This window comes from Alexandromys fortis, unplaced genomic scaffold (genome assembly GCF_014885135.2).
Source record: "Alexandromys fortis isolate MF-2015 unplaced genomic scaffold, M_Fortis_MF-2015_v1.1 scaffold_11, whole genome shotgun sequence".
In the NCBI taxonomy this organism is placed as follows: Eukaryota; Metazoa; Chordata; class Mammalia; order Rodentia; family Cricetidae; genus Alexandromys; species Alexandromys fortis.
In genome coordinates this window covers 170,510-195,485 of record NW_026067912.1, presented here as the reverse complement: position 1 = coordinate 195,485, position 24,976 = coordinate 170,510, and the positions used below count along the sequence as shown (strand labels likewise).

Genomic DNA, 24,976 nt, shown 5'->3' with positions numbered 1-24,976 from the left:
TTCCTCTCATAACCATCTAACACATGACATGCAGTAGCAGAAAATATATCCCTCCCCAAACTAGAGATTTTCAGTGAGCCACCGTGACAGACAGACAGGTGTAATTTGCCTGCTTTCATTCTGAAATGGTTCTTGAAATTCTGCTGTACTTATACAATTCAATTCTTGCCCGAGGAAAGGATTCATCATTGCAACTAAAATTGGTGAAAACAAATACTTTCATTTTATCTTCCATTTCCTTCTGAATTATTTCCTTAAGTGGTCAAAGACTATAGGAAGCAGAAACATCATGACAGAGGGAAGTCAGACAAGATACCTTAAGCGACAGAAATGCCTCTAACTTTGGACTCTCAGCTTGGAGATGGACTGAGGCTAGACAGATGTTGGTGTTCATCCTCAACCTGATCAGACATTCACTTGAACTCAAATGTCAGGTCACAGAACACCACTCTCCTTTGCTGTCTTGCTCCATGCTTCCCTTTCCTTCAGCGAGAGCTAATACATGTATACAATTTTACTTACAATTGTGAAGTTCATGACTTTGAGGATCCAGATAGTCATGGCCAAGTTCACCAGGATTAAAATCATGAGGAGCAGGACAAAGAAATACAGGCATCTTTTCCTCCAGCCGTAAATCCCCACTTTGTATATGTGTGGCCCCTCTGAGCTGGGCATGGTGCTCCTGTGGTGTGGGTACTGTTCCTGAGGCATCTGAAACAAACCAGGCACAGAGAAGCGCTCACATCAAACCACTGAGAGAAGAAAAAAGTGAGGGGATGAACTGATAAAGATACAGCTGGCTGCTGGCTGTCCATTCCCACCTTTCCGACAACTCTAAAAGTCTGTTTTCTCTGGACAAAATTGGCTCTCCCAGGTGCTCAATTTAGTCCCCTTATTGGATGCAACTTTCATCCTTGGTATGTGTGCACGACACCCACACATATCTTTGAAGGAAAGGATGGAAGTCATTTTCTAAAGAAGTCTTAGAATCCCAATATTCAGAGGACCACCATAGTCCTGGGGTACAATGTAGAATTAGTCTGAGAAAATAAATGAACCCCAACACTGCATAGGTACACCATAAAAATGACTACTAAGGCGATTTACTTTGAGAGTGAAAAACAAAACAACTCAAATGCAACAATTTTGCCTGCAGTAGCTGACGCTTAGACCTTTTCTGTGTTTTGGTCTTGCGGGCACAACTTCAGATGACCTCCAAACCTTCACTAAAAATAGGGACTACCCCTTTTTCTACTGTGTGTTAATTTCCACTGCGCTTGAATTGCCTTCCAAGGACTAAGTCTGTGCTGTAAGATGATCTCGGGTCGATCACTCAGCTCCCACTAACTCTCCTATAGATCACAGATGTATCATAGGGGACGGCGCCCCAGCAGAGTCATCACTCACTGGCATTTTTATGCACAAAGATCAATCAGAAGTAGAAGGAATGGCCTGGGAGCCTGAAGAAAATGAGACTTTATTTTCCATGTAGTCATTCTGTGAAGAAAGGAAACATTCAGAGTCTTACAGTTATACCTGTAAGGTCCCTTGATTTCAATCTGCTAATTTTCTAAAAGGCCCCAGTGAAGATTAGAGAAGTTATCGCTCTGAAGTTGACTAAAGACTTCTGGTACAGCAAGAAGATGAATGACGTAGAATCTTGGCATAGTAACCTTGCAGTTCTGGTGCGTGGGGCACTCTGGAGGAAAGTGCAGAGAACCTAATGGCGCTGCCATCTCACTCTGGCTGTTTCTCTGTGAGCCACCACAGCCAAGAGTATCACTATTTAGTTAGGTATGGAATGATTACTGGTTGGAAAGATATGATCAATAAACATAAGCGGGTGAAGATATGGTTATCAAGATTTTTTTTAATACACAGTTATAAGTTGACAGAATACAGTGGTTACTTTAAAGAGGAACTCCTAGTTTGGGACATACACAACAGAGTCAGCTGTATTGTTTCTAAAGGCATCTGCAGTCTATTTAGTTAAATAACAATAACAGATTTTATACCCAGTAACCATTAACACCATTTGGAAGTATCTGATAACATAGCTTACTCTTTAAAACTTCTTTTTATAATATGACTATGTTCAGATAAAGTCTTGTAACTATGATGTCAAACATCAAGAAAGCAGAGCTCCTTGGAATATCTTCAAAAAACCCTCTGGGTCCCAGGAAGCAGTGATTTTTGTCCAACACCATTATTGACTGGCCAGGGATTTCAAAGCTCTGTCAAACCACAAGGTTAGGATTCAGATCTCGTGCTGAGTGGCTTAATGGCCTTCTCTGATTGGCATGGGGCTTTTTATTCCCACTATACTCCTAACTCTTTCATTTGCAACCCTGTAAAATGAACCAAGAGCAAGATGGGCAGGGAGGAATTTCCTGGGCGAGGTTATAGTGGAAAGCATTACTGGCAAACATAAGAACTACTGTAACTCACATGAGTAATTCCCTACCAGGTGAGGGACTCATATAAGCTGAGGATGTTATTTTTTTCTCATCAACAATCCACATATATTGAATTGCTAAAACAAATAGGGAAAACAATTTTGAATCTGTCTTTATTCCTGTTCTTTCTTAGAAAAATAATTACTGTCCAACAAATAAAGTTGAAGGCTTGAGTCCTCACTGGGACAGGCCCCTTTGAACAAGCTTTGAATATGCCCCAGTACTGTGAGACCAGCAGTCAAATATTCCTATGGAGCTGATCATAAAGGCTGCTGTCAGCGGAATTAATTAAACTCTTCCTTTCTCTACTCTGGTTTCCATTCACATTAGAGCTTTGGAGGACTTAGAGGTACCTTGGAGATTCAATTAAGAGGAAACTGAACTAAGAGTTCATACAGTTGGGATGGTAGAGGATATATTTACATGATTTTTGGCATCAATACAGGTACATCATTGATGGATCTCCTGCTGTTGGTGTGTGTTTTGGGGATAATTTTTTCAACACATGGCATCAACTTATTGAACATGGGGTCATGACCAAAATGATGCTGTGTAGGTATAGGGATCTATGGTGGGCAGCATCATATTCATATATATATGGTAAAAACTAGAATAAAATTATTAATAATCAACTACTGTACTACATCAAAACTTCCTGGTCACACAATTATCAATTGCCTTTTATTTGACAACTGTTTACTACTGTAATAGTGTGTGTGTGTGTGTGTGTATATATATATATATATGCAACAGAACATTTTCACATGAGTAAAAATTTAAATCTACAGCTCAATTTTATGAATACTTAGTCAAATCAAAAATTCTGTACTCTCATGAAACATCTAGTCAAAACAAAAATTCTTTACTCTCATGAAAATATTAAATTCACTACATATAATTACAAATACTCTTTCTTTTTAAAAATTACACTAAATGGAATTAATTGAATTGTGTCTACAAGTTATATACAACACATATTCATATACAGAATTATAAGCTTTAAAAATACAACTATTAATAATTAAAACTGCCCATCACAACTGCAATGGGAGACAATTATCTGCTTAATATTTGTAAACAAAATTACAGTAGTAAACAGTTGTCAAATAAAAAGGCAATTGAAAACTATGTGACCAGGAAGTATGGATGTAGTACAGTTGATTGTTAATAATTTTATCCTAGGATTAAATCTCTATCAATAAAGCAAAATCAAAAAAAAAATAATTTTATCCTAGTCTTTTTTACCATATCACCTTTTAAAAACTAATTATTTTCTTTTCTCATTATAATTACCTATTAATGTCTTTAACACAAGTGTGTTCTAAGTTTAAAGAATTTTCTTTCTTTAAAAAGTCACTAAAATATTTATTTAACTTCTACACTCACAAATCTAGGGTCTTCCCACAGCCTCCATCCTATAAATCACCTCAGACATATCAGGGGCCAGGGTAGCACCACAAATGATGGTGTGCCGTGGACCCAGAGGAGAGACAGTACAAATGTCCCATAAGTGAAGTTCGTAATGCTTGAGAAAATCTAAGAAATCACCCTGAGATCCGTGTTAAAGACAGACTATTTGGACTCATACCTTGATATTTTAATTCAGGAATTCTAGGGTGTCATGTGAAACCATTTATTATAAAACCTCAAACTGATTGTGTCACCGATTGGCACATGTCCTGAAACATACAAAGGCTGGACATAGAACCATAACCCAGGCCTCCCGTCATCTCCACTGCTTCTCTCTGGGTCAACATCTTCCTGTCTTCACAAAAATATGATTTTGAGGCACCTTGAATCTTTGTTTTCTAGCACCCTACTGCAGATTTTAGTTAGTTTTGAAATGTAATTTGAACGGAGGGTGGCTATTTTATTGCTATCTCAAATTAATTAGCTGTTAAAGCAACAGATAGCTTTATAGCAACTTTACTGGTGCCTAACTACTCACCAGATCATCTCCTATACAATTTGCACCTACAACTAAAAACCTAGCCGGATAGCCATTGTTATTAGGAGTTATTATTTAGCAGATAGAATAGAAACAAGCAATAGAGATAATAGAGCCAAGGGATAGAGTCTGAACTGCCGTAATTTAATGCTAAGGTCTTCATCGTTTTCTGCGCTTCCTATTTGTTTTTCTATTCTCATTTACACCCAGGGATTTCTTATTTCGGTTTGTTGTTGACAATTTCATCTACTGAAATAGTCTATTAGAGACATCCATCTTCAAATCCCACTGAACTCTTCTTATTGCTCATTTTCCTTGGACCTTGAAGTTTTATGCTGTGCCAGTTTCCCTTCCCGCCTGGCATTCATTTCTGTTTCTTTCTTTTTTATTTTTTCCTCTTTGCATTCGTGATATTGTGGGCTCACAATTTACTCACCTCATCTCTGATTACTGTCTTTCCTAGATCTTTTCTATGCTTTTATCTTCCAAGATTATGTTATGACTCAATGTTCTATTTCCTTAGAGATGAGCACTCGATGTCATCTGTTCCATTTATCCCTTTATGAAGATAAAATTGTTTCATCTTCTAACCCCAGTTTTCACATCAAATTTGTCTATGTAAGTATTGTTCATCCATTTTTTTCTGCTCGTCAGATAGTTCTAGAATTTTGATCAAATTCCATAATATATTCTAAGGATAAGATCAGCAACCAAAGGCACTCTGCCTTCATGAAGCTTACAGTCAGGACAGTGAAGTAGATGTGTGAGGGCCTATACCATACAACTAGTGTATGCATAAAAAGGTATAAAAATCACTTTATAATGACTGACAATGACCTATCAATACATAATGTCTAAGCTGGGACAATCAGAGGGAGAATTGCAATTAGGACTAGGTAGTATCCTCGAGGGTGGGGATTGGGGGCAGAGACAGTACTCTGATACACTCAAGCCACAGGTCTGACTTGAGACAGTCAGAAATGGACTTGAGATGGTTGGGGTGAAAGCAGCGAATGAAGACAGAAGAGGCTGAACCCTGGAGAACCTAGTGAGAAGTTTGGGGCTTCTGAAAATGCAAGGAAAACTATAGCAGTATATGAAATCAAAATCCAATTCACAACCTTGCAAAGTGCACAGAAGTGCCTAGACCATAATAGTGATAAAATAGATAGTTGTTGCTTGATGGTGATTAACAACTTTTCTCCAAATTCTATAAAAGCCATGCGTTCAATAACTCCATAATGGTGAATTGTTTAGACAAACAAATACTATCCAGCTAAATATGCTTCCTAGGGCATTTTCTTACATATATGGGGGAAATATTGGAAGTAGAAGTCTCATCAAGCAGTGTCTTCTGGACAGAACAGGACCACTATACTCATCAACTTATGGCTTCTGTGGCTGTCTTCACAAGACTTCCTAAGACCTGCACAGTTAACATCCCTGCATGAAAGTAGAGGGGGATCCCCTATCCCTAGCTGAGGAGACAGGTCCTGACTAGGAGAGGGAGAGACACTTTTCTTTCTCTTTGTTTTGATTGTTTGTTGCTTGAGACAGGGTTTCTTTGTATAGACCTGGCTATTCTGGAACTCGCTCTGTGGTTCAGGCTGGCCCAGAACTCATCACAATCCACCTGACTCTACCTCCCAATTTCTGGGATTAAAGGTTTATGCTACCATTGATCAGCTCGAAGGGTCAGTTTTCTTCAAAGGGGAAGCCTGAAAGTCAATCAAGTCCCAGTGACTAACCCAGCACACACATGTCTATGAGCAGCACAGACTGGACTCAGCGGGCTCTTTAAAAGAAGGGAATGGAGTTGGGAGATGGGGTGTGACAGGAGATTTTGGAGGATTTAGGAGATAAGTATGGGTTGAAGATGTCAGAATACACCGTAAGCATATATGAAGTTCATACCTGAATAAAATATTTAAGAAGAGGAATCACAAGGCAGGAATAGTTTCTATCAGTATTCTCACAACTTCTTTATGTTGTTTTATAGAATCTTTTAAAATTATGTGTATTTCTGAATACAGGCTCACCTCTCCTAAGAATATAAAATTTTATTGACCTCCAATAGCATCAGAAAGGGCTCTTATGGCTGGTTTTTTTCAATAAATGAAGAAATGAAAACCACAGCAATGTTAAGTAGACCATACCCTCTAACTGTAAACCAACACACAGCTCTCAAAGGACAAGGGATGAACACATGCACAGTCTTTGGCTTTCCAAAGCAGAGCTGTACTAGTGCCGGGAAGGCTTACATCCAAAGCATTACTCCACACTTTCAGAAGGTTATTTTCAGTGTTCACCTGTTCACAAACAAATGCAGCCGACTTAAACCTAACGTTTTTCCCAAGTATAAAGTAGCCATGGGGTTATGCTTCCCAGGGAATGAATATGGCAAGCGTTCTCTTGCTTGACCATTAGGTAGGCATAAATAGCCAATGGTTAATGTTATAACAACACATAATTTCAGACTAGGTGACTGAATACATGAAGAACTCAAAAGGTTAAATAAAAAAGCATGTAAGCAACTCAAATCAGCAAATTGGGGAATGAGATAAATTGATGGTTCTCAAAAAAAAAAAAAGAGGTACAAATGCCATTGGATATATCTTTTCTTTTCAAAAGCTTTAGACATCAGAGAAATAAAAACCAAAATCTCCCTCACCCCAGTCAGAATTGGTATCATTAAAAACAAATAACAATAAATACTTGTGGGGATGTGGACAAATTATACATGACTGCTGGGAATGCGAATTTGTCTAGGTTTTGTAGAAACAAATATGGAGGCGCCTCCAAAAACAAATAAACCTATGATAAAGTCTAGCTGTGCAGATGCCTGTAAGTCAGCATAGCACAGAAATTCCTACATATTCATGCTTATTTTGGCTCTATCCACAAAGTCAAGTTACAGAACAAGCCTAGGTATTGCTCAACAAAGAATGGATAAAGAAAATAGTGCTGTGGGACGATGGTCCCATACCCTATAAAGATTTGTCTCTTATATTGGTTTAATAAAATGTTGATTGGTCAAATAGGCAGGTCGGCCAGAATAGAAAAATTCTGGAAAGAGGAAAGGCTCAGTCTGCAGTCATCACCCAAATGCAGAGGAATCAAGATGAGAATGCCTCACTGATAAAGATACCAAGCCATTGACTAACACACACAAGAATTATTGGTTAACGTAAGATGTAAGAGTTAGTTAATAAGAAAGCCTGAGCTAATAGGCCAACTGGTTTGTAATTAATGTAGGCCTCTGTGTGTTTCTTTGGGACTAAATGGCTACTGGACTGGGTGGGAAAGAAGCGCCTGTCAACAGAGTAGAAGGACTAGCAGAATATTCTAATATAAAGTCTTAGTCTTTAAGTTATATAGGTATTAAAAATTATAGTTCAATAGTCAAAAAAAAAAGGACTAGCAGAGTCTGGGGACAGCCTTAGTGCTTAGACACTGTATCCATTGTCCCTGTCCTCAAGGAAGCTGCACAGCTTCACAGGGAAGGGTACACTTCTGTAATAAGAATCAACATCCCTCCAGACCCAGGGGGCAAGCATATTGCATGGTAGTGTTACTGTTGATGCTCCTTCCTAAACAGAGTTGGTGTCATGGAATTTCTTAGGATAATCCTTTACTGTCTGTCTTACAGCCTTTCATTAGTAAGTAGAGGATGCTGGATGGTTCTCAGGCAAACACACACAGCTAATGTGCTCAGTGGGTCTACATATGGTGCTTTGCTATTGCCAGAAGCCAGTAAATGTTTTAGTTCCAACAAATTTATTCTTAATAGAAAAAAATTCTTGTCTCTAAAGCGTAAGAGTTATCTATAATATACTTACAAGGTCTGATTTATAATTTGTTATGTAAGAATACATTAGACATTGGGGGCACTATAAAATTTAAAGGTATATTAATGTAATCAAGGTTTCCAGCTATTTTCTTCATTCTCTCCCTCCCTCCCTCCCTTCCTTCTCTTTTCATTTTTCTTTTTGAAGTCATGCAAAATGTGATGGGCCTGTTAGCTCTACTAATGAGGGATGGTTCAGGGCAAAGGCTTTGGCTGGCAGTTTACTTGTTAACAGTGTTTGACTCTGCTGAACATCCTGCTTCTCCTTATTGTCTTTCATAAGGGAGGATATAGATGTATGTGGAAGAATATGCTCAAAATATAATATCTTCTTTAATATAATCCTTCTTTATGCAGTACCGGAAATTGAAACTAGGGTACCATGCACATCAGGTAAGCACTCGCCTTCTTATCTACAGTCACAATCTTTTGAAAGATTAAAAAAAAAATGTCAGGGTACAAAATGAGTAGAATTCTATTTAGTTATATATTTTGCATGGAAAAATATGAGGCAAAACACAGACCTTCAACTATGTTCTCTGCCCCTATCTTTTCTATAGGTTAAAAAAAAAAAAAACTAAAAGGCAAACTGAACTTTTAACCACACTGTAAACCAGTCACAGGTAGATTCTGGAACAGAGAGGCCTTCAGAAAGATGAAAACATCTGAGCTTCTATCAACCTCCTAATTTAATAAGAGAGGCAGACAGCAAACACTCAAACTATTGTAACTCTAAGAATTAGAATTAGCTGCTGCCTGGAAGAAAGCATGAAGGGTCCCTAGCACAGAGAACAGAGGCAACCAACCCACTCTGGTCACAGAAGGCCAGTCTGGCATAGTGACAGTTAGGGTGAGAAAAAGAGAGAAACAGGTTTCCAAAGAAGTCACAGCAAGCTTCGCATTGCTGAATGGCTTGTTCAAGGCCTGGACGAGAGTGAGTTCAGAAAAGAGAAAGCACCGAGTCTATAGAAAAAGGAGAGAAGCCAGCATATGTGCCACACACCGTGATAGAGGTAGGGGCAAATGCAGAAGTGCACACTGCATATTATCATATTTGGTAATGAGTATGATGCAAATCAAGAGAGGTGGGGTGTTTGGGTGATGCCTCAAGTCAAAATTTTTGGTAACATGGAAAAGCAAACCCAAATTACATAATTGTACAACTCCTGATGAGTTTTTATAAATAGCAGGCAGAAGTTCCTGTACAGGCTCATTATAGTTTTCTGAGCTGATTATGGCATATGAACCATTTTGGATTATCTTGGCACACGCACAGCCTTCTATTATCCATGTTAATTTTGTGCTTTCTGATTTAAAACTATTTGCTGGTAAGGGTTGCTTTCATTCAGCCATACAAACATTAGTCTTGGATTGTTAATATCTGGCACAACTTTGGAAAATTGTAACAAACTTGTCGCTCTGAGATTTGATGGAATAATCAACTTTTGTTTCCCTCATAAAATTCATCCAGGAAAGTCAATGACTAACTACAGCCTAAGAATGACATTTTCCTGTAAAATGAATATTTGGGTTAATTTGAAAGTCAGGAATTCTACATTTAGCTTCCTGAGAGTTGGCATATATAAATCGTAAACAATTTCTATTAAAAATTAGACAGACGTGTGCATTTAAAAGAGCAGACATTTAAGAATGTCTCATCTAACTTTTAACCTCTCTCTCTTGAGGCAACCACTTTACTGGGCTTTTTAAAAAATCATTCCAGAAATGATAGATACATAGAGAGGCCATATTCAATATGTACAATTATGTAACTGTACAACTTCTGATGAGTTTTTATAATATAATTATAATCCAAAGCACATACACACATTTGAATTTGCTAGTTTCACAGACTCTTATAAATTTAAGTTGTCACATTTATCTAAGCAACAGAAAACATGCAGAAATCTGTTTATATCTTTGAGATTGAATTTCAGATATCCTCGGCTATTCTTTAACTCTCACTCTCTGTCTGTGCCGACAAGTCTTGATATCCTGATCCCCTTAAGAACTGTGATTACAAACACAATCATAACACTTCCTTTCAAAATTATATCTTTAACAGCTGGACCATTTAAAATTGTATGGATGAAGGATATATACGTTCATTCCTCTAAATCTGAAGAGATGAAAACAGAGGCTATTCTGCATAATCTTCCTTCTCCTGTGTTTATTTAAACCGACACTTGGCAGTTTCTACACTGTGCAGACACCTGGCAACAAGACTGACTCTGTAACTCTCACAGAATTAGTGTCTCAGAGGCGGAAACAAAGAAATAGTCATGGTTAATATGGATCATCAATTTGATTTGGTTGAGAAAATTTAACAGATGAGTAAAACACAATTCTTGGTGTGTCTGTAGAAACTCATTTTCAGAACGGGTTCATTAAGGGGTGAAGCCCTCCCCCTGAATATGGGCAGCAGCATCTTATCCACTGGAGACAGGGGAGACAGCTATTATCCCCACTTCCCATTTTTTATGCCATTCTCCTTTGTCACCTCCTCCTTTCATCATGACAGAAACCTCTGAAATCTTGAGTCCAAATAAATCTTCCCTGCTTTTAAGTTACATCTGGAATCCCATCATAACAGAAAGTCTGATATGCAAATGAACACATAACTTCATATATATATATATATGGTTATCAACTTCATGAAGGAAAAATGAAGCAGTAGCAAAGGATGATGTCTGGGGCTTTGTTTATATTGGAGGGCTCCTCCAGGGAAAGCACTTCCTAATGGAGGGCTTGGAGGGGAAAACATGAATGAACAAGCTAATACTCATAAGGAGATGTGGAGTAAACAGAACCAGCAAATCTGGAGCAAGGTCTTGGGCTGGGTGCATTTGCCATGTGTGAAGGGTGTTTTCTAAACCATGGAAGGCCACAGGGGGATTGGAAACAAAAGTGATGCAGGCTGCTGAGAGGCTGTGCAGGCTTGTACAACATACCCTCTGCAGTCCAACTCAGCTGTGATGCTGATTGCAACAGTAACTACTGCAGAAGTAAGATGTAAGGATGAGATGTGATGACTACATTGCTTGAGGCAAGTGGCTGTCAGAGATGAGGATGGAAGCTGTGGACCCCTCTGGGGACAGGTGATAAAGTCCAGACCTGTGCAGATGTAGGAAGGAGGGACAAGAATTGCTGTATGTGGAGACAATTGGGAAAACACAGCTAAAGGACCCTGCTGTTGCCTGAGACAGGGCATGAGAAAGTTCTGGAGTCCAAAGCAGGTAATGGTTCTGGCAGAGCATCATGGAGAATGAGAATGCTATTTCCCAGAGCACAACATTGAGGAAGCAAAGTCTCAAAGGAAAGACAGTGCATATCATATATGAGGAAAGAGGAGTAGGAAATGTGGAAATGAATATACTCTCCAAAGTTCTGGTGTCGCAGAGGCACCTGGAAACAGCTCTGGAATTTTGGCAGGAAACCAACTTTAGACACAAGAGAGCAAGTTTCCAGCATAAAAATATTAAGTACTAAGTACAAATAACTTGCATTTAAACATAAAGTACTTTTTTCTAATGAACCAGAAGATCGTTGAGTATCATTATGTATGCCATTTATCACCATTCTAGAGAGGGGAAGTGTAAAATGTCATTGGAATTTTTTTATTTAGACAGAATGGTATCTGTGATATACCATTTGTACTAGTAACTATAAGACGTATTAGTGTGTCCCATTCCTGACAATTTCTGAGAAGTTAATAATTAGAACCATTTCATCAATAAAGAAATAGTAGACCCAAAGAATGCAGGAATATTCTCAAGAAACCTCAGTAAGATTTAGCTAGTTTTGGGACACAGAGACCATGTTTTCTTTGTATCACATGCATAGTGAGGTAAAGACCTAGCTTTTTCTGAGTACAAGATAAGGCACTTACAATTACCATGAAGGTGTGTGGAATGCATTGAAATGTTCATAATCATTGCCACCACCTTCCAAGTTTTGGTTTTCCTTCAGGTCCTTCTGTGTCACTCTTCTGTGTATTTGAACTACATCAATGAGCAAAGATAAAGGCCCCCTCCATGGTCTCTTTGCAGGTAAGAAGCAGTGATGGAGGAGGCAGGCAACCAACATAAAAACACAATAATATTTTATGAGTTGGAGGAATAATCAAGGGATAGGGTAGCCTCATAAATGTTGTATTTGAGAAAAAGATGTTAAAGAATATTAAGAGCTGATGAAGAGCTGGTTTATAAAGAAATCACTCTTCATCTAGATGGGATACTCAATATTGCAAGTTGAAGACCAGAGATGAATGTGTGAGAGCACTCTTGAACAGAAGTCATCAAAAGCCTGATTGCAGATGTAATTCTGTCATCTGTGCAAGCAAAGGAAGCTGTGTCCATCTACCATGGTTACTGTCTGGGGAATCCTTTCAACTCACCCAGCACTACATTGAGCTGGTACTTTCTAAATACTCATAGATGTTTTGGAACAAAATCAGATGGGGACAGTCACAGCTAAGTTCCCAGGGCTTTTCTGTGGCTCAGGAACCAGGCTGTACTATAAGGTGAAGATGAGCGAGACTCACACACTTCAAATACAAGGATGAGACCAAAACTTGAAGGGTTTGTGAACAACATGAAATCCCTAACAGATAAGAAAAACTTTCTGGGATGGGGGTGAGTTGGGGGACTGGGATGTGCAAGCACTTAATCCAGGTCACAGAGCAGCTACTAGTAAAAGTTGGCTAAATAGAAAACAGTACGTTTCCCAGAAATTTCAGGCCTCGGTCTTTCCCATTTAAACTCTTGTTTCATTTCCTTGTCCTTAATCATTGCATACATATAAAGATGTCGTATGACAAAACCTTCAGCTATCTAATATAAAACATGTATAAATTGTAGCAAACACTTATATGTGTTCTGATATGCTATCACTACTTCTAGACTTTTATTTATTTAGCTTTCTCTTTCTTAATTTTTATTTATTCATCTCGCATACCATGTAACCTGACTGCACCCTATCCTCCTTCCACTCCTCCCAGTTCCCTCCAGCTCAGCCCTGTCTCCCAGAAAAGAGCAGTCCTTTTAGAGACATCAACCAAACAAGGCAAAGCAAGAGGTCATCCAGTAGGATGGAGGAAAAGGGTTCCAGGCAAGAGTCAGAGACACCCCACTCCCACTGTCAGGAGTCTCCCCCAAATACTAAGCCTCCCCGCAAAACACCAAGCCAAAACCATGACATATATCAGAGGGTTTAGTGCAGACCCATGCAGGCTCTGTGATGGCTACTTCGGGCTCTATCAGCCCCATGAACTCTGCTTAGCTGATTTCCTGGGCATGCTCTCTCAGTGTCTTTGATTGTAGTCCAGGCTGAATTTAAATGAATGGTAATCCTCTTGCCCCATGTCCCCACAACTGGCTCTAAATGTGTTACTGAACTGAATTAACCCTTCCAGCATATGGTTATTATTATCTGAGTTAGACATACAAAGCATTAAGCAACTGAAAACCTGGGAGGTTTACTACTCTTCCCAATGTCACTCAGCCCATTAGGACAGTAAGGACCAATAAAGCTTGTGGGACTCCTAATAGTAGGGGCATGAGCTGTCACTGACTCTTTTCACTGCTTTTGGGGCCCTTTTTTCTCATACTAGTTTCTCTTAATCAGCCTCAACAAGAGGTGTGATGCCGAGATTTAATGCAACCTGATATGTTATGTTTGGTTGATAGCCATAAAGGCCTGCCCCTTTCTGAAGAGAAAACAAATATAAATGGATGGGAGATGGGAAGGTGGGAGAAGGAAAGGAGAGGGAGAGAAATTTAGGATTAGGATGCAATATTCTAGAGAAGAAGAAAGGAGGAGGAAGAAGGGGAGGGGAGAAGGAGGGAAGGAGGAGGTAAAGGGAGGAGGAGGAGGACAAGAAGAAGAAGAAGAAGAAGAAGAAGAAGAAGAAGAAGAAGAAGAAGAAGAAGAAGAAGAAGAAGAAGAAGAAGAAGACGACAATGACAACAGCAACAATGATGACGATGAACACATCAAGGAATAAGGGATCCCTGGTTGAAAAACCTGTTCTCACTTTGTTAAAATGCTCCAAGATTTTAGGCAAATACCCATCCAGACCTCCAGACCAGCTTGACTACTAATTAAAAATATAATTTAAAATCATCTTTGTTAAAATTGAGGAGCTTAGTCCTACCTCAACTTGATATGCCATGCTTTGTTGACACCCATGGGAGGCCTGCCCCTTTTTGTACAGAAACATAGGAGTGGATAGGGAAGGGCAAAGGGGAGGTGATGGGGGAGAAGAGGAGGGAGGGGAAACTGTGGTCTGGATGTAAAAATAAATAAAAAATTTAATTAAGAAAAACAAAAAACAACTTTGTTAGAATTTTCCAGTGCATATTATTAAGTTTATGTAAAAATAATATGTATTTGATCAATAATGTTTGACAATATATAATTCAGTCAGGGTATGTACTTTTCTCATGGGAAGTAAACCCTCTCGAACCCATAAATTTTTATGACATCATGACAAACAGCTCCAGCAAATGGGTACATCTTTCTATAGTGATTTGGTGGCTCCATAAAATTACAATTGATTCAGTGGATTCTCCCTTGGCAATTGCTTGGCCAATATCTTCAGCTATAACTTTGATCCTGGATGTCAGAAATAAAATCTATAGTCTAAAAGGAGATGTTATCTAACTTTCAATCATTTCATTCATATATAAATGAATATAGGTAAGGTTGGGTCAGAAGAACTGTCTCAGTAGTTAAGAGCACTTGCAGCTTGCAGATGACCCAAAACAAGAAGCTTACACCACTTGTAACTCTAGTTCCAGGGGATCTGATAGCCTCTTGTGGTCTCAGTGGATACTAACACTGAAGGTAGTGTCCATAAGCTCATATACACATAAAATAAAATAAATAAAATCTTATTAAATTTGTGTATTTTATGATGCACTCTGCATCCATGTTATGAGTTGGTGTACATATTTACAAATGTATTTATGTATTTCAAGGTACAATTCACCCCCACTGAGTATCTGCAGAGAGTAACTAGAGAGCTCCATGGGTATTAGACATCTGTGCTTACTTGAAAATAAGATAGGACATATTTTTGATCACTCTCAAAATTCTTTTCATGTTCTTCCTTTAGAAAAATTATTTTCTTTAAATGATGTGTATTTGCATATATATCTATGTCAGGGTATTTGCTTATGAGTACAGGTACCCACGGAAGCCTACAAAGGATGTTGGATCATCTGGAGTTATTTAACTAACATGAATGTTTTTGGGAAACAATGATATGTCCTCTGTAAAAAGAGTACTATTTAACTACTTGGCCATCTTAACTATTGAGCCATCTCTTCAGCCCCAGATATAGTGATTCATCTGATTTCTGCCATGTTTAAGCTTTTGACTCCAGGTGCCACTCTTGTGATAGCTTGTATAAACAATATCTCACTGCAAGCCTGCTGCTCTTAGCCACCAGAGTAAGTTTCGCATCTCTCCTCGCTAAGTTACTCAGCCCAACACCACTGTGTTCTTGGGGAAGAGTTAAGCCACAGCTAACGGTACCTTGACTTCCACCCAATGAATCCTACTTCAGGAGAACTGAGAAAGTTTCCTTTGACTCACTGTGTCCCAGAGTTCCACTGAGAAACCTTGCTGGGGGAAACAGAATTGAGCCATAAAAATCCTCACTCATTGGTAGCACAGATGAGTGAAGGAGGCATGTGCCACTCAACGGAAGACGAGCTGCCCAGAACCCATTTGCCATAGAGCTATTACAAGTGTGACTACAACACATACCTTTTGTTTTAATGAGTCATCTAGACACTCTGATTTTCATGCTATGTTAGTATGTAGCTAAGTAAATGAATATGGAAGTGGGAGACCTAAGCACGGCTACATACAACGGTGATCCCTGCACTCTGGAGCCTACCCAGGTGATCAGCAATTTGAGGTCAACCTGGGTTACAAAGTTAAGACCCAGTCTCAACAAAGCAAATCAAAATAAAAACACTTTGTGAGCAAAAATGAATTTACAGTCCAGCACATGGGTTATTTATTTGGGGATCCACAGTATGCGATATATTGTGGGCAGCTTTTCTACATAGAGGAGGAAGGCCACAGTCCTTTCTAAAGTGCAGAGTTCATTTTGGAACTGATGTTTGTCATGGCATTGCCAAAGTTATGCTGTCCAGACTTACATGTACTCTGCTCCCTAGAGCAAGAAAAGCAAGTATAGGGGTGTGATGGTGACACTAAATAAAAGAGAGGGACAGAGCTAGAAAGATCTTAGCGAAAGAGAAGAGAGAAGGCAGCCACAGGGACACACTGGAATGGAAGAACAGTGTATCTCTGCTCCCGGACACTCTGTCCTTCAGCAATCTTCTCTCATGAAGTACATCATGCCCAGTCCACAACCCCCATCAGCATTTCTCCAGCAGGGCACTGTCTAAGGATCTGCTTTGAAGAAGGTTTCTCACCCTGCCCTGCTACTTATTAACTCTGAGCTCAGTGAAAGCAGAATCCGTGGCTGACCACTTCAACCTTGGCAAGTGGTAACAAGGCCTCCAGGCATTCCAACACATCCTGTGGAAGTCAACTGAGTCTGATCCTATCGGAGAAATTGGAAATGTGTTTTGCACAGAGGCAGAGCCCCTGCTCCCTGACAGTATCGTCTTTATCGGGGAATTGGGCTTGCCTTAATAGGCACCATTGCTTTCTTGGTTAAAACAACAACAGCAAAGTAATTGTATCCACACCACCTACACACCCCCAGCATTAGTACAGCCATCAGCAGAGAGTCGCTAGCAAACCAATCTCACAGGATTTATACGCGAAGTGAACCGTGGTGACACAGTCCTCTGAATTCCGCAGGCCCAGCTGAGAGTCAGGTCAGGGGGCATAGCTTACAAGCTTTCCTTTAGAGGAGGTGGCTCACATTTGGCAACAGAAATCTGAAGCAATAATGAGGACAGTCACCTTTCCATGTGGCAGCAAAGGTGAAGTAATGGGGACAGTGAAATCTGCAGAGATATTCAGAGTGAATGCACTCAGAAAGGAAGCTGTATAAGTCAAAACAAAGCCTTCGCTGGTCATCTTGAGTCTTTATCATGATCCGGTTATTTTATTCTTTCTCAGTTTGCTTGATAGTTAACATTAGCTAACATTAACCATGTGTATGACTAAACGTGTAAATGTGTACTTTGCATAGGAGTTCATGTTATATTTATTCTGCATTCACAACTCATTGTGAGGCAGATATTATCATAGTCCATTTAAAGACTAGGATATTGGGGCCTAGGGTGATGAAGAAAGCTGTATTAGGTCACATACTCGGGAGCCCAATGGAGCCTGGGCCCAATTCTCAGCCTTACTGCACTTTTGCAAGTCATTTGGCAAGGTCATTTCATCTACTTTTATTTATTTGTTGTGCTTCCTCTCCCTGGCATCCACTCTCTTTCTTGCTTAGATGACTGGATTTAAGTTCAGAGAAATATATTTTTATCAATCAGAAGTTAACTAGAATATTACAGATGAAGATAGAGATGATAGTCTAAGTAAGAGTGATGCAGAGATGGATAAAATACTTCAAGATATCCAGACTTGGAGAAACAGATGAAGAGACATTCTGAAAGCAGGGAGCCTTTTTGAAGAAATCATAGGTTTTTGAGAAGCACGAAGAACCCGCAAAACATGGGCACGATTCTAAACCTGAGATCCAGAGAAGAACAGAACTAAGCTCTTCTGGAGATCTCTACTGCCACTGTCGGTTTCACTTCCTAAGCCCATTTCTATGCCAAGTCCCACCATCACCTTCATACATGGTTTCAGAGGCCATGAGGAAGACAATGGGCTCCATGGTGCACAGAAGTACACTGCATCCAAACAGAGGAAAACAGCCCCCAAACGGCATTGGGGCAGAGTAAGTGAAACTATGACTCAAGACATTGTGTCACATCTTTCTGACACTTACCACCAAAGCCATACTAGTATTCCTGCAGTAGGCAAAAGTCAAAACAGTATTTCACAAGCCCTGCTCTTGACCTTCAGTTTGACTTGGCTTGAACAGAGTCCAAGGGGGAGGACTTTTTCAGAACTGAGAATTCTTCGACTCTCACTTCAGACTTAGTAGTTATTGAAAACTGTGGGTATTAGTGATGTCTAAAGATTCCTCTACTACTAAGACCCTCCTTATATTCTTCATCTGTCTAATATGGCTTCTAAAGTGTCACTAAGCATCACTACTGAGCCAGAACACATAAAGTACACCCACAACCCATACCAGTTTCAAGAACCCAGAAGCTCTGTCTCTGTACAGGATTGTCTATGCATCTTAGGCAAGCAATCTTTCTCTGGTCTTAGGGCTTTTATGTCTTTACACTAGAGTTTATAACAGAATAAACTGTTTGTTCATTTGGATTAAGAGTTCAAATGTATTTGATTCTTCTTCAAATGTATTTGGTGCTGTTGCTTCTTCTTCTTTTACTTCTTCTTCCTCCTCCTCCTCCCTCTCCTCCTCCTCTTACCTTCCCCTCTCTTCTTTTTGAATGTCAGGAACTTATGGCCCATACTATCTGTAACCTAACTTACCAACTCTACTTTTGGATGCTAACAATACTTTAACTTACATCAATGGTCAAAAAAAAAAATCCTTCACCTCACCTTATAGTTTCTACCTGCGTTTCAGAGAGTGAGAAACTAGCCAAAGACAGTCCTTGAAGTATTACTCCATAGGACCAGTGCCTGACTAGAGAGCTTTTGACCCAGTTCTGTCTGTGTGCTTTGAGGCATCAGGGCAAGACTATAATAAAGGGCATTTCTTCCTGATTAAAGGAGTTAGGAGAACAAATAATTCCCCTTCATGCTCTATTACTGCTTCCCTCGCTTGGGCACAGCACTTAGAAATGAAAAGAGGATATAAAGCTTATGTGAAAATAGGGGAACCAATTCTCCCTGCTATAGTCCTGGTTTTATAAGTCTGATCTATAACCATACGTGTGAAAACAATCCTTTTTATACTTAGATTACTATAAGCAGGGTTTGAAGGATTGATGGCCAAATGCAGTCTTCACTGACCCAGCTTTCAAACTTTCTTTTTCATTAAAACCTCCTGCAAAATTCCAACATACAGAATAAATTAATGCATCCATACTTCACCAAAACAGAGTATTTCAAAGCCATTCTTTTCCAGATGCCTATAGGAGTGGTATAAAGCCAGACTTGTCAGGAACAGCCTCTCTTGTTAGTGTCTTCTGTTGGTAAACATACAATTCCCTGACTTCGGGCCTTTAGATTCTCAAGCTTAGACCAGTACTGCCTGGTGTGGGAAGACTTTCTGTGTATTGTTGCTTCTATTGATTAATGAATAAAGAAGCTGGCTAAGCTTGTGATAGGGCAGAGTAGAGCTCTAAGTAGGGAAAACTAAATTGACTGCTAGGAATAAGGAGGTGGAGTTGAGAGAAACCATGTAGCCCCACTGGAGATAGACCTTTCTGGTAAGCCACAGCCACGTGGCAATACACAGATGAATAGAAATGTGTTAATTCAAGATGTAAGAGTTATCGAGAAATATGCATAAGCTAATAGGCCAAACAGTGATTTAAATAATATAGTTTCAGTGCCATTATTTCCGGGAGTCTGTGTGGCTGGGAAATGAACAAGTGGCCTCCTTACAACAAATTGGCACATCAACGTGTGCCAACTAAATCAACTTAAAACCTGAGAGAGCTTGAAAAGGAATTCTAGTCACAAAAAAACATAGTTTAACACAGCTTATTGTGCTGTTTGCTAGAAGCAAGCAGAGGCATGATTCCTTTAAGAGATGTCTTTCTGATTCTCCAGTAGTGGGGGGGGGCACATTTTTGAAATGACGGCTTCCTGGGCCATATTGCTAACATGAACTCTGACACTTTTGGGAGGTTCTGCTACAGAGCATTTAAATGTGATTTGTGAGCAGAGTGCCACAACTTGCTTAATGGCCACATAGACCTGCTGTGTGCCTGAAAATGTTGCTGTGAGCATGGCTCATGTTAAACAGACATCTGCCCCACTATATTAGACTGGGCTGAGCCAAAAGGCAAAGAAGCCTTAGTCTTAGTAACAATGCTTAGCAGTTTAACATTTTAAGAAGCACTCCTGAACAGAAAAGTATTTCAGAAATGCAATAGGACATAGTCAGACATAAATGACCTCTTAAGGAGATACACTGTGTTTAAATAAAATGTATGTAGGCTTGGGAGATAGAAGAAAAAAGAGTAAAAATACACTAAATGTAAAATAAAAGAGTACAAAATGTCAGATTAAAGGAGTAAAGATGATATTAAACTTGTAGAAAAATTAATAGAGTCAGAAAAAATAAGCCACATAAAGATGGAATATACACAGAGAGTTATATTGTTGTGTTTTCTTTGAATTTTTTGACTGTGAAGGCAGTGAAATGTCTCTGTCAATTCTAGAGTTTTGGAAGTTGCTTACAATGCACTTTCTGTTAACTTAGGTAATATTATATGCTTCTGGAGTCTTTGATGAAGTTGAAGAATAGATAGTTATAATTATAGTTGTCCTTAGTTATGATAAAAGATTATATATATATATATATATATGTATTAACTACAATTCTTTCTAGATACCTGTTTTGTTATATATAATTTTATTAACCTTCCTTTTCACTTAAACAGAAAAGGGGAAATGGTGTGGGAAGTCCTTCTTTATATGTATTGCTTTTATTAGGTAATGAATAAGGAAGTTGGCTTTGCCTGCAATAGGACAGAGTAGAGATAGGCAGGGAAAACAAAACTGAATGCTGGGAGAAAGAAGAAAGAGTTAGAGGAAGACTTGTAGCCCCACCAGAACACCCTAATGTTTCAGTAAGCTTTAGGTCTTAGACTGTGAGTTATACCCACCATTGGACTTCTTTCTCTGAATGATATTACTCCATTTCCTGGGGATGCAGCAATAGATTAATATCATGGTAGTTTTTGGCTTTCAAAGGGTTGTGTGCTAATTTTCATAGTAAACGTATCAATTGTCTATTTGTCTGTCTAGCATCTATCACTTATCTGTCCATCATACTATCAATCACTAGGTATCTCTCAGTTATGACTTATCTCCTTAACTGTTCCTTCTACGTATGTATCATCTAGCTATTCTATCATCTCTTTCTCAAATTCACTCTCTGAATCTAGCTACCAAGCCATTTATCTACCATTTCTCTACCATCTCTCTTGTATATCTCTGTTGATCATCTACCTGCATATTATATCTTCTTACCTAACCCTTCTATTTATTAATCTTCGGTCTGTGTTATCATCTATCATGAATCTATTTTATCAATCACCTATTCCTTTTCTCCATATCTGTGTTTCTGTAGCAGTCTATATGCCTATGTATCATTTCTCTCTATGCATATATAATCTATCATCTATCTACCTACCTTCCTATCTACCTACTTATCTACCTATTTATATTATAATCAATTTTCTACATCTATACACCTACCTATTTATATTATAATCTATTTTCTACATCTATACACCTACCTATTTATATTATAATCTATTTTCTACATCTATACACCTACCTATTTATATTATAATCTATTTTTAATTCTCTTTATCTCCGCATCACTCATGTCTTTGTCACCTGTCTTCCATCTACACTTTACCTATACCACAATCTTCTATCAATCATGTATCTGTGCACACACAAAAAAGAACCTTTTCCCCAATTTAAAAAAGCATACATAGCATAGTTTTCTCTTTCAAAACTTTGTTTTAATAAAGTAGGTCTAGCAGAGCCTGGAATAGCTTCATCCCAGTAGCGACTTGCTCAGGTCCACCACCTGGTCCCTTCACTCAATGCTCCTGCAGGAATAGCTCTGCAAGGAACAAATATGGGCTAAAATAAGGCCCCAAGAGCCTGTTCTCTCCTGCTTAGGAAATCTGAGCCCTCTGGGTAATGCTATTCTTACAATATGTGCTTTCTGATTACTTCCAGAAGGCTCTGCAGGGCCGGCTTACCATAAGGTCTTCCCTCGTGAAGAAGGTAAACCAGCCTCGTGCACTGAGGCCATGGTTTGCCTACATGGAAAGGCAAGCAGAGTAGTGTCTGAAGGAGTCTAATAAGTGTACTAATTTCATGGGCAGAGATCTCCTCCCTCCGTGCTCCATGTTCATTTTGCCCTGCTAAGACCTTATAGGATTTCTCCTTTATTTTCTTTCTCCCCACACCCTATTTCAAATGTCAAGAGAATTCATGGTTTTCCTTGTTTGAAAAGAGAAACGACGGAGTTTCTTCCCAGTTTGGGCACTGCTCAGCACAATCCTGCAACCTGGAGTTGCTATGTCACGCCTCTTTCTGCAGAAAGCTTGACATGAACTAAATTTAGAGGGGGATGACATTCCAGATCACTCTCTGTCTCTGTTACTGGCAGTGGGTGCTTGGCTGTGGTTCACAACAGCTCCTAATCTGTCTGGACATTCAGGAGAGAGCCACGGTCCATCTTGACTTCTAACCGCCCTCCCTTGCCTGAAGGGAGTCCTGACATTCTTTAAGATGCCCCACCCTATCCAATTTTATCCCTCCTGACTCAAAGAGGGGTTAACAAGGAAAACATGTGTGAGCCATTGCTCAAGACTGAGAAAGCCAGCTGTCAGTCACATACGGATTCTATCCTCCAACAAGATAACTATGGGGCAAGAAAGTATTAGCCGACAATCTGAAAATTTTCCTACCAGAGTGACCTTCTGCCTACCCATTTTAGGATGAGAAAACCGAGGTATCCCAGCATCTACCCTTCATTCGGCGCCCACCTCATCAAGTACTAACAAGCTGTTTGTAGGGGGTTCAGGTCTCTGAATTAAACTCACTTCATTTTCTAAGAGAAGCACCCAAGAGGTCTAGTAGCTCCTTACTGAGGACCCAGTATGCCAGGACTCCACTCTTTCATCTGTTTTCCCCCCCGGCAGGCTCTTGCCCAAGTCCTCTCTGGGGAGCACCTCTGTTGCCATGGACTGCATAGCAAGGAGCCCTACAGGACGCTGGATGAGCGTTAGTACAGATTTATCTTAAAGACAGTGGCACTGTTCTAAATACGAACAGAGAAAGGAATGCTATCAAAGTTCTAGGAGGGCTATCATATGTATTACAATACAGGGTATACTATGAAAGAGAACTTAAATTCAAGAGGAAAGCCGGGATTCCCTCCTGCTAAAATTTATTCAATATTTTTAATGTACTATTTTTAGTTAGGTGAAAATAAAATGACGTGGTCGATGAAACATTCACACCATTTGTCTCTATTTTTAACAAGGATTTTTTTTTTAAAAAAATACTGTTTTCTGCTATGGCTCTATTATCTGTATTGGAAGTATTTATTAAACTGCAGGTTATTTTTGTGACTGAGTAAAGGGGGACTTGCTTACCAAAGCAGAATAACAACAGCCCAGCATATTCTAGGTAAATATATTACGGCTGTTCAAATCTCACATAAGAAAGTCAAAATCACATATGAAAGACACTAGGAACCCCCCCCCACACACACACCTGTTTCTAACCAAAATAAATAAATAAAATGTATTCCAAAATAAAAACTTCAAACTCTGATTTCTTCCAGAAACGGAGAACTGTTTCCTGCTTGGAACACCCCCTCTTAAAACCTTGGAAGCATAAAGACCTGGCACAGTCTCATCAGAGGTTATCTTTGCAGTCAGTGAAGTGTCCAAGAAACCGAAAGGGAGAAAACTTGCAGACCGCTGGGACAGAGTGACAACAGGAGGAATCCACACTTTTCCTTCCCCGGCAGCATTAGCTGTGGAGTTCCAACTTTCAAAAGTGCCTGGACACTGTTAAAACTCCTACCTCAAGGGCCTTTGGGGCAAACAAAGCTGAGAACCACCCACCCACTCCCTCTGCAGAGGTGATGGGGTTGAAATGTGTTAATTAACACATCCACCCGCGACCCCTCCCACTCCCCCGACCCCCGTGTTTGTGAACAAACACCAGACAGGGCTCAGAAAGCTAGGCTGGAAAGGCAAGAACTGCAAGGTCCCCTACCTCTCCTCTGCTTCACAGAGTGGCGGATGAGGGTCCCCCGTGGTCCTGGGGAAAGCTGAGAGGCTCTGAAGGAGGCGGCCACTCAGCCCGCCCATGTGAGCAGGCCCTGCCTGCGCTCAGGAGCTGCCCCAGTCAGATTTTCCAGCCGCACAACTGCAGCCAAGTCCCTGCCCATGCCTGAAGAATTTCCTGAACAGCATTCCCGGTCTTTCACTGCCTGCTTTGAAACCCTACTCTGCCTCTACTTCGATCCGGTTTTGTCAAGCCCAGCTACTGGGCTGTCTCCAGATATCAATGGGAAACACGTGTGTCAAACACAGCCTTGCTTCCTAGCTAAGGAGCTCATGGCGTCTGCGAGGCTCACACTCACAGAAAAAAAAAAAAAAAGGCTGCTTCACGAAACGACTTGGATTTCCCAGCCGTTCTCCACCCAGGCTTTGCTCGGGTATTAGATGCAATAGACAAATCATTCTTTTTTTTTTTTTTTTCTCCCAGTTCAGTGCTGTCTCCTTGTACTTTGCCTGTTCCCCGTGGAATCCCTCACTGCCCGGGGTTAGCCCCCTGCGCTCTGCTCTCGCCGCCGGTCTCACTAATAAAGTGACTGCAGCTGAGAGACGTGAACTCTAACTCCATCTCCGTCTCTGGCCCTTCCTAACTTTTTCTTAAAATTTCAGTTGCTGGGGGAAGCAGTATTTTTAG

The 24,976-nt window shown here is 39.8% G+C and overlaps 1 protein-coding gene across 1 annotated transcript in view; it reads right to left on the bottom strand.

Annotated features, from left to right (window-relative positions):
- The window catches only part of Sgcd (sarcoglycan delta), a 381,874-nt gene extending 357,257 nt beyond the window's left edge, over window positions 1-24,617 (bottom strand). Inside the window, exons 1-2 of the mRNA XM_050138660.1 lie at window positions 24,278-24,617; window positions 523-711 (exon numbers count right to left, since the gene is read on the bottom strand). Of these exons, the coding sequence (XP_049994617.1) occupies window positions 523-711 (189 nt within the window). The 5' untranslated portion in view covers window positions 24,278-24,617. The remainder of the gene's footprint in view (window positions 1-522; window positions 712-24,277) is intronic.
- Between the last annotated feature and the right edge of the window lie 359 nt (window positions 24,618-24,976).